The sequence below is a fragment of the Calliopsis andreniformis genome, chromosome 8 (genome assembly GCF_051401765.1).
Source record: "Calliopsis andreniformis isolate RMS-2024a chromosome 8, iyCalAndr_principal, whole genome shotgun sequence".
Classification (NCBI taxonomy): Eukaryota; Metazoa; Arthropoda; class Insecta; order Hymenoptera; family Andrenidae; genus Calliopsis; species Calliopsis andreniformis.
Window position 1 is genome coordinate 2,727,210 of NC_135069.1, and position 10,910 is coordinate 2,738,119.

The window sequence follows — 10,910 nt, forward strand, 5'->3', positions numbered from 1 at the left end:
AATTTAACGCGCTGCGTAAAACGAGACGTTACGAGGGAAGCTGGCGAAGTAACCCCGAATCACCTCCTCGAATATCTCCGAAATTCCAAGGGTGAGCGAAATCGCCTCGAGACTTTACTGCTAGCCACGAATCACGTGGAAATAACGTTTCTGCGAATAACGAACATCAGGCGTGTTAATAGTTTACGTGAATCCCCGCGAAGTGGCTGGAAGAAAATTAAAATATTGTTTGCAGTGGAAGATTTTGAGAATAATTGGCAATTAGAAGCTCTAGAGATACTGTAGAATCCTCACTTCAGTTTGCTGTTGGATTCGCTGTTGAAATTAGACTTTCATTCGAGTTTTACTGTTCTGAAGTGAAAGATCCTCGTCTATAGTCAGACAGGATTGCAGTTTTGAATATGATCTTATTTATTCGCGCGTTTTACGATTCCATTGTAGAATATCGGCGACTGCAAGCATCTCGATGCATTGTAACAACGTCCAATGTGATTTCGAGAGCCTCAGCACCCACTTTCGGATTTACGAGGGATTCCGCGTGGAATAGTTGCCCTACAATCGCGCTCTGTTTCAAATGGTAGAAAGGGAACAATTAAAATCTCAATTTTAATATCCAGAGAATTTAAAAATTAATGTAGTTCTACTTTTTTAAAATTTGATCTCTAAAGAAAGAATTTTTTTTTATTCAGAATAGACGAACATAGTTTAGTTTTCTTGCTTGATCTAGAGTTTAGAGTTCCTGTTCCACTCAAGAAAGACAGTATGTAAATTTCGTGGTGGGGCATGTCACCCAGCGACCTTGAGCAGCCAAATCGCTTCCACCTCGTCGGTAGCAAAATACTAGAGACGTTCTAAAGCATCAGTGCAGCTAGAAGCAAAGAAAACAGCCATCGCGACTGTAGCCACTTTCCTCCCATTTCAGCCGCCTCTACCTCCTTTTCTCCACCGCGTATTTTTATTATTTCCATTTACTTTTTTCGTTTCCACGGCAAATAGACTGCGACGACATCACCAGAGAACATCCAGAGCCATGGAAGAAGCTCCCCTCGCCGCCTTTTCTATCGAACTTTTTCTTCTGCTCGCGACATTCTTCGCCAAACGTGTTCCACTCTAGCGAGGCTACGTGACGCATTTCCGGACAGAACGACGCTTCGACACGATTTGACCACCGATTCCCCTCGATCCGACCACCCTCTTGCCAGCAACCCTCCCTTTCAGTCACCCTGCACGCTCTACTGATCTTTCTATGGCTGCGCTCGCACGAAAGGAGACGAGGCGAATGATTGAAAATGTAGCTATTAATGAGGGGAGATTTTTTCGGTGTCAGTCCTGAAATACTTTTCATGGGGTAGATAGATATTTTTTTACTTGGTAGAACTTTTTTTTAATTTTGAAATCTTTCAATCATTTTTTAAGTCTTGAAAAAATCTGTTTTTTTTTTTTTCATTTTACTTCTAGAAATTTGTTGAATAAAAAACTGAAGGCATTTTTTTGGATCAACTAATTCTTGAACCTTTTTGAAGTCCTGACTCGTCTTCTTCGCGAGATCGCATCTAATACCCAAACCCCATAGCAAAGAGTGAATGCTAATCTCGCCAGCATCTTATCAGAACACTCGCGAGAACGTAGGATAGAACACATAGTCACTCGACATCATCTCAATCATCATCTCTCTCACGCAACCGTGTCTTTTCCCTCGATATTTCTGTTATCGACAACTCTGTTTTACCATGATTTGCTCGTTTCTTAATCGTCTTACGTTTTCTTTATTAATTATCTGTTTTTTCTTTCATTTAACTAGTTTCGCCTAGAACAAGTAGCCAAGTTCTGCAGCTTGGCCTTGCCAAGCAGCAGAGCCTTTTCGGTTGCAACACTTTATTTTATTTTCGCGCATGCTAGTGTCCAGTAGAATTTAGATTAATGAAACCAATCGAATTAATAGAATTAATCAATTGGTTTTCTTGTAAGAGATCGTCGTGAGGATTTATTATGTGATTCTACTGATTTAGGTGATTGAGAAATTTAATTTTAGAAGAATCGAATCCTCAGACGATCAAAATGTAATTTTCTATTAACCAAACGATATTTTTCTTAATTCAGTTTTTGCAGGTAGCTTCTATGTAGCTGGTGTGTGTTATTAACCACGCACTAAATATTTTTTCGAGTTACGGTATTATCTTACTGTCGAGATTACTTTCCACGAGATCAGATTGAAGGATTGCGATTCGAAGAATGGAATGGGGGCGGAATGTTCGTCGAAAGTAATCACGAACTTCTGAAGTTAGGAGCGATCTGCGTTATTTTTAGGTTTATATTATAAGACTTTTGTTTTTGTTAAATAAATTTAATTGAGGAAATAGGATTGATTTTTTATGGGGATGTGAATCTGATTTTAATTGAAACTATAGATTTGTTTTCTGAGTTTGATTTACTTTTCTTAGATTTTTATTTTGAAATTAATACAAAAACGTAGATCGCCCTCGTTTCCCACTAACAAATCACCTTCTAAAGCTTTCAGTACTCACTATTTATTATTATAACTAATGATATCAATTGTCTATTTTATACTCGTTGACTCCTAGTTAAGGATTTCTGATCACTTTTCCATAGAATTAAATTTGATAACGCTGTGCAAATATTTTATGAAGCTTCTATAAATTATCATCACTCCCACGTTAATTATCAGATATCCTCGACTAAATGATAAAAGTATCTAAAATTCTTAATTGCGTATCAAAACTTCATTAGGTAACTCTACAATAAAAATTGAGAAAAAATATTGTATGGATCAAATGAAAGAAGTCACATAATTTTTCTCGCTTTATTCTGTGAATTAATTGAAGTATTGATGCACAATTAAAAAACGTCTTTCAAAAGCAAGGTGAGCTGAAAAAATTGTCTTTCTAGAATTCTTTCTGAAAGATAAAGTCACCCTCTTTTTCCCACTCTATTTCCGCCCACCTTGTACGAAAAAGGGGTGCAAAGTGTTCTTTGGAGCCTGATACTGTTCCTTAAAAATCTTGGACCATGATCTTCGTCATCCATCAACTGATTTATTAATTATCCTCCACGATACTTGACTCTGCAGTATCTAGAACAAAAAATCATTTACATACAGCCAAAGAACACAGTGCATCAAGAATTTTCTAAACTCTCTAACGCACAACGCTTGACTGAATGCCCACTTACGCTGTGCACTCTTCTTCTTTGTCTGTTCTATGTGTTCTTTTCTTTACCACCTTCTTCGTCAACTACCAACCACCACCGACCATCACTATCGACTGCATCCGAAACAAAATCGCCAATCTGTAAATACGGCTCGATAATCTCCTTGGTCGGACTGTCCCGAAACGAAACGAAAATCGAACGAAAAAATGATCATTGAAAAAACGACAAAACCTGTCTCTATCTCTATCTCTGTCTCTCTGTCTCTTCTCTTCGGCCGCATTGACGCTGCTCTCACATTGTTGGTTACTTCTGTCCTTTTACTTACGTCCACGCTCTCACCATCGGTAAACCGACCATGGGCGCACCATGGCCGCCATCGGTGACCCGATGGTAACCCGACGGTCTGGTCCGAATACGACCCCACCTACCATCGCGTACGGTGAGTTCTTTTCTGTTGAAAGTGCGCCGTAGAATCCTCGACACTGCGGAGGACGCCCAAGGAGCCTTAACTGCCCCATCGACCACTGATAATCACGTTTTCACTATCCCCAAACACGACGTCCCACTTGGACGTTTGCCCGTGCCTCTCGAGAGGGTTCAACGAGTCCAAAATCCATGTGACGCCAGTGGGAGCAAGTTGGCTCGAGAGCTAGCCAGCAAAATGGTCGCTAGGTCCTTCTACCTTGGCCACAAGGAGGAAGGATCCCTCAGTGGGTCCATCGAGCAGTTAGGTCTCCTTGCTACAGTCCTCCGCGAATCACGCAGAATGATATAGGAACGCGTCCAGCGCCCAATGGACCGCACTGTCCTCGCGTGAAAGCGAATTAATTGATTCTGTCGACGGGACACGAGGGCCCATTGGGTCGCGAAGCTTCCTATTGTCCAGCGAGAAGCGAGTTGCGTGAGATGGCATCGAAGGAGTCACATAGGCGTCGCGATCCCTTGGAATCGTTGCTCCAGAGAGTCTGTCGAATCGCGTTGATAAGATTTCACAGCGGCGCCTATGGATCGAAAGACACGGAGATTCATCATCGTCGGACCTGTATTCAAAACGATCTTTCTCACTTGAATTCGACGCTTCGAGCTGACTGCTTTGCGTATCGGTACTTTGGCAAACAGTGAAAGTATAGAATATTGCTTGTTTCTATTGAAGATGAAGCGTTTGGTCATCTTTTTCTTCATCTTGTCGGCTCGAAGAGCGGATTGCCTCTTAGAAACGCTTCTAAAACAGTGGATAGAGCACTAGTAGCCCCTGTGCAAAGTGTTTTGAGCACAGATCTGCGGAGCCTCGAACCAAAGGGTTCGATGCCTCTTTTTCTGTTGGTCTTGTGGATGAGATCGCTCGCCATTCGCAGAGTCGTCGGTTAATGTGTCTTTTGGACGATGGATCTCCGTTTCTGAGACTCGGTGCCGAGCTCGAACACCTTGTGATAAATGTTAGCTCGATAGAAAGCTGTCGCAATGGTTGATCACTGAAATTTCTTTGCCTCGAAGTATCCTTACTCACAAACCACTTTAATACACCACAAGTGGCGCATCTGAGAGTCTCACGACCTCTTACCCATGCTCCACATGTGGTTCAGAATCGCTAAAAAAGATTGAAAACCAAAATGAACAGGCTAGCAAAATCAAGGACGCTTTTCTCTTAAAAATGAATAAAAGCCAAATCCCAGAAGCCCTGGGAGTCGATCGATTATGAAACGCTCGCGACCAGCGTGCCATTGCGACAGGTGACGAGCGCGTAATAATGCGCTGACACGTAAATGTCTAGAGAGCAAAGGCTTGATCTGTTGTATAAATTAGTAGTGACGTGCGTCGTTGTATATGTGCCGCATCGTCCTTCCCGCGAGAACCGCAGGACGCAAGGGATGATCGATAACAATTGCGCGTGCATCAACCCCCCTGGCTCGAGATCCCTCTGTTAGGCGATTTAGGGGAGACTAGACGAAGGAAACGGCTCGTTCCCCGAAAGTATTTCTCTGCTTCCCCCAGATTCCACGCTCAATGACCCACGACATGAAAAACTGTTTAGTCCTCCGACGATTTCTCGATCGACTCGTCCTACTTTCGGTACGCTTCTCCTTCTCCCCCACTTTCGAAGCGAAAACTTTAATATCAACGAAATAGGGAAGAATTCGATAACGCGCGAAGCTCGTTCGAGCAAACGGTGAAACGAGATTCTCGGTTCGTGGTGAAAGAAGTGTCGCGGGATATTCCAGAAAAGCTTGGCCTTCCACCTACGCTGTTGTGGCTCGCAGGTTTGCCAGGAATGACAAAAACCGCGGTAGATTTTTGTGAAATTTGCAATTATTAGTATGTCTTTTTTATCTGCTACAAGAGATATATTCAGTAGAGAAATTTATTCAATGTTCATTTAGCTGAGTATTTAAAAAAAGGGTATCTGAAGTTTTTATCAAAGTTACGAATTACTCGATTTGCTATAGCGGAACCACCCACATCCGCGAATTTAACTCGCGAACAGTTAGAGAAGCGGAAACACGATGGCACCGGGGCGATACTTTCACGTACGTCGATTAATGTGAGATACCCTTGGAACGAACCAGTTGGAAACTGTGAGATTACTCTTAGAAAGAAACGTGTCTGACTAATAATGTACAAGTTCTCCTAATTTTTGTTCGATTGAGACCCAAGTGAATATCAGTCGAGTCCACCTTTCCATAATCGAAGACAGCATGAATTTTACTTTGACCCTTCGGGCACTAATTATTCTTCAAAAATTCAAAGATCTGAATAGATCTAGCAGAATATTCTACCACTTAGAATACCTTAGAATTCATTTTTTGAGAAATATCAAAACCAGTTCCAATGCCCTAAAAAGACGACCTTAGGCCCTAAAATATACTTAATCGATTAGGTTCGCTTCCAACCCCGCCACCGTGCGCCCAGAATTTTAAAAATAATTATCCACCACTCCTGAAACCACCCCAATTAATTTCTCAAGTATTCCCATTTAATAAACACGCCATAAATTCACAGTTCCCCTAAGAATCTCTAAACAAATCGCTTCTAAATATTTCAAAGCATCGCAAAGTCCGAATAGCTTCAGCAATGTTTCCCTCAACTCCCACGCGAAAGAGTTTCTCGACAAGCCCGTTTAAAGAGCGATGGTGGTCTGCATATCCATCTTCTCTGCCAAAAAAGAAGCCCCTCGTTGCGAAATTCCACAGACTCGCTGTAATTCTGGCGCACGGGGGCGAGTCGAAGGGACGAAAACGAAAAGGGTTAGCGAAAGGCAGGGAACGCGAGCGAGAAAGTAGGCAAGTAGCGAATTTGAATACGTACCAACGAGGACTGTGGTAAAGCACACACCCGGTGTACAGTGACCGATGGTGCGTACGGTTTCTCGCGCTCACACAGCCTGCTGCATGTGCATGCGACCTCTTTCTCTTGCATCCCGTGTTTTTGCATAACAAAACACACCCCTGGATGTGCCAGCTAGCCGGACGCGGCATGTAGATGCATATTGCGTGTACGCACGTTTGTACATACACACACGGCACCCGTGTCCACACACGTGCACGGGCACGCGCGTGTGCGCTAGCTGCGTGGATTTATATGCAATGAGCTTGTGCTATTATCCTCGTGCACACATACAGACACACTCTCTCTATATTTACACGCACACGATATGTATATATACGAAGATTTATGTACCATACGAGAGGTTTCTTCTTGTATATTTTGCCTCCTCGTGTCGTTCGGTTGATTTCTGTTTTACACTGGAAACGAACCCCTGCACGGGGCTTTTCACGAGGCCGCGGTAATCTCGGGGTTCAATGAGACGTTACTATGAGCGAGTCGCTCGAAAAACGCATTGTTTTTTTATGTATATGTTGCAGAAATGTACAGGGTGTCGAGTAAAGAGATTTTTATAAGGGAAATGAAGAGCAAATGGAGAATAGTGTTTTTTAGTATCTAGGCTCCTTTAAAAGGACCACTAATGGTTGATATTTTCACTGTTCCATGCACTGTCTATGCTAGTGCACAATGTACAAGAAGACTGGACAGTAAACGTATCAAGATTTCATCCCAGATCAGAAATTATCTCTCCGTGGTCTTCATCCCCTTTTCTAAGTAGAATAACCCAGTTCTCACACCGACACCCCGTACCCATTTCTCTCTGCCTTTTTTCCAAATTTCGTTGCTACAGTCGAGCTAACTTATACCACGTTACAACTTGTTACGTTGCATTTGTTCGCCGACAGAGAATGATAGGCAGCGTCGACGTGAATCGCGCCGATTCTCGACCAAAAACGCGCACGAATTCGCTGTCGACTACACACAGTCTGTAACGAGACACTCCGTGTACGAACAACAAACAGTGTTTCGAGGAGGAACAGGTGTTGTTCCTCTGGTACATCGAGAGACTAATACGCACACGCTCGTCGCGTGCACAGACCTTTTTGGCTGTAGTTTGCCGTTGCTGTTTGCCGTGAGACCCGAGAATAACGAGTGACGTTTTTCGTTTTTTCTCACTCTTTTTTTTTACGAAATAACACAATCACCGGGTAAGCTGTGGTATGAATAACGTAGTGACGCCGAGATCGATTCCTCCAGCGACCCTGGATCGCTGAGGGAATCCGTGATCACGATCTCGCGAAGGCTGGAGCCCTTGAGGACACTGTGCCTAAGATCGCTAACTACAACTTCTGCGTAGATCGTTTACTTATTTATTATTAGATCGATCGCTAGTGCTGTATAGTTTCTTTGCGCTGATTAAGTAGATAGAGTTAACATTCGACCTCTGGTACCTTGAAGTACCTTCGCGATTTTGTCGATCACGACCAGCTGCAGAGATTCATGAGATGGAGTGGTCTAAATGGATGCTCTCGATTTTCTAGGTGCAGCAGCCAATCTACGCAAGGAGGTTATCAGGAACAAGATCAGAGCCATTGGCAAAATGGCGCGAGTCTTCTCCGTCCTAAGGTCAGTGACTTTATTGCTACGAAATTTTATATAGAGAATTAGGTGACGTGGTATATTTCGCGTTCCACAGTGTGGAATATTAAACATCTGGATCGATTATCTTCCTTTCTCACGATGATTGCGATGATTTAATCGTTGCGTGCATTTCTTCTTTCAGGGAGGAGAGCGAGAGCGTGTTACAGCTGAAGGGTCTGACACCGACTGGAGCTTTGCCACTTGGCGCGTTATCTGGTGGCAAAACGTCCCTAAAAAACGGTCAGTGATTTCTCATGAATCTAGTCTGACTTATTATTGAGTCTTAACCCTTGTACCAAAGTATAATCACTTGGAGTTTCAGAAAAGATTAAAATTTAAAGGATTTAGAATATAAAAGGGTGTAAAATTTGAGGGTGTAAAATTTAAAGTGACTCCACTTGATATACTAAGGGTAATATTTAGCTATAGAAATTTCTTAATGTTTCATTCTGAATTGGACATTGAACATTTGCAAGCCTTTACTAACTCTCAATAATTGCTTTCAGCTCTCCAAGGGTTCTCGCCAAACCACAAAATCACCTCGTTCGCAGAGGCGAAGGGGCTGGACGCCATAAACGAAAGGATGCCGCCAAGAAAGGACGCCCCACCCACGCCCGTGAGCGAGGAGAAGCCCGTGATAAAGCCGCCGACTCCTGCGGGAGACAAGCGAGACCACAACACACCGCAACCGCAATCGTGAGCCTCACACTCGTCCAATCCAGGTACACATCACACCCACGTGGACGATCCTGATAAGGGAGGCCAGTCCTCCCTCCATTATCTATCAGGATCTTCGGTCCCGCGTGCATCCTGCCATAGGGATTCATGGATTGGCGAACGATCGTCGATCGATCGATTCCTCGACGAGGATCGTTCGTCATAGTGGACCATGCGTTTTGAAGTAGTTGAACTGGCTCGAATCATCGAGCAGAGCATCGAGTTTTCTTAAATCTGACTTGTCTAAATGGGAGAAGCTTCCACGAGTGATCGTGTATCGAATAATTATAAACAGCTCGAATCACCGATTAACTCCATGCACGAAATGCACGATTCAGTGTCGGGCTAATCGTTAACATCGACGTCACGACTAACCTCGGGGTGGAAAGCAAGCACGTGGACTCACGGCTTCGTGTTCTGTTGCACGTGTTTATGGATACACTTTGTCGATCGCCCCTGGTGCTACCAGAAAGGTTGTTCGTCGTTGACGATCATGGGAGTTTGGAAGAATCTCTAGTCACTTCGTTGCTACTATTTCAGTAAATGTTAACCTCGTTCATTTTAATATTTCTAATCAAGATTGAAAATCGAGTATTTTAATTTTGAGAACGTATATTTAATACTTGACGTTTAATGAAAAAGCTGTGCCTGTCGCTGAGAAGTAGTTAACGCTGTTCTCTGTACCATAAAGTTAGTGTCCGAACTTGCTAACATTCACCAAAGTTTGAACAGTATTGTCTTCATGGTAACTGTCCGTGGCTTAATGGAGTTAGAGGCAAAGTAGTTACGGCCGTTTATAGTCAGACACGGACCGCTAGAAGTAATCGAAGACACTTGATCGCCATTAATTGCTGTGACTGACGAGATAGAATAATGGCAACGAAGGGATCAAAGAAACTTAATTCGATTATTAATTCCGAGGGTACAAAACATATTGGTAGCACCTAATCCTGATACTAATATCAGTGATATTAGTACAGTGATTGTTTTTTAAAACACTAACGCTTTTCCATGGCTTAATTGTTCCTAAATCTCTTTTCATTGTCCTGAATTGTTCATTTCCAGGTATTAGAAGTTCTTTTGAGAGATCTCAAGTGTCAAAGGACCTTGAGGCTCTCTCTTAGACCCTCTGATCCCTCAAATTTCAAATATAGCTGACTGTAGTCTCACAAATTGAACTCCTCTGCATAAAAGTCAATATAAAATATTCTCCTCGTAGCCCTAATTTTCCCTACAGGACATTTCACAGTACTTGGACTCTAATCTCAACTAGCACGATCTAAATGGTTCACTCTGTCTCTAATCTCTCCTCCCCATGCACTCTAACCCTCAACGTATCTCTGTAGCGCACGTCCCTCCTCGCCTAACACTTAATCGTACCCTACCAAGCTTGCAACCCCGAAGACCAGACACCCGAAGACGCATCTCCAAACTGCATCCTGAACCTCCTCCTCGCCAACGGCGAACAAGAGTCCCAGCACCAGAGGCGGTCGACAAAGTATCAGACGAAGAAGACGAGCGTTTGCCCTTTTCAGGTGGCAAGGATGGGTCGTAAGGTCCCAGCGCTGTCGCCGCCACCATCGAAAGACCCAAACCATTGCTCGTCTCTCCCCCCCGGTTGTTATCACTAGTGCGCTGCTCGTCGAGCCAAGAAGGAGCCATCGGGAGCGCGAGGAGGATCGCCGTCGCGGAGAGGATTGCCGCGGAAGACGAAGAGGCTGCCACGGGTGTCGCGGGCATGGTTCGCGGCCCAGGGCGACCAGGTGCTGCGACAGGTGTCTCTGCCGACGATGGAGATGGCCGACGTGCAGGGGCCCATTCTGCGCGCGCGTGTCGGTCCCGAAGCGGAGGCTGTTCGCCACGAGGGAGAAGTCACGCACGACCAGCCCTCTCGTCTCCTTCGTCCTGTTCCTCCCGTCAGACGAGGACCCGCTAGATGACCTTGTTCCGCCGCTCTCCGCCGCGAACACGCGCTGGATCACGACCTAGAGGACGCTGATCGAGGAGCGATCGCGACAGAGAAAAAGGAAGAGAGAGGAACAGGGCGCTCTGTGGTCGAGGAT

At 44.2% G+C, this 10,910-nt stretch overlaps 1 protein-coding gene across 3 annotated transcripts in view; it reads left to right on the forward strand.

The window, feature by feature from the left end:
* The window catches only part of LOC143182170 (serine/threonine-protein phosphatase 2B catalytic subunit 2), a 113,782-nt gene extending 103,261 nt beyond the window's left edge, over positions 1–10,521 (forward strand). For 2 of the 3 annotated variants that reach the window (XM_076383013.1, XM_076383014.1), the window contains 4 exons: positions 8,031–8,115; positions 8,273–8,370; positions 8,637–8,852; positions 10,383–10,521. In XM_076383013.1, the coding sequence (XP_076239128.1) occupies positions 8,031–8,115; positions 8,273–8,370; positions 8,637–8,830 (377 nt within the window). In that variant the 3' untranslated portion in view covers positions 8,831–8,852; positions 10,383–10,521. Of the gene's footprint in view, positions 1–5,612; positions 5,694–8,030; positions 8,116–8,272; positions 8,371–8,636; positions 8,853–10,382 lie in introns of all 3 variants that reach the window. The other variant, XM_076383012.1, reaches the window with a different exon arrangement.
* The last annotated feature ends 389 nt before the right edge of the window (positions 10,522–10,910 follow it).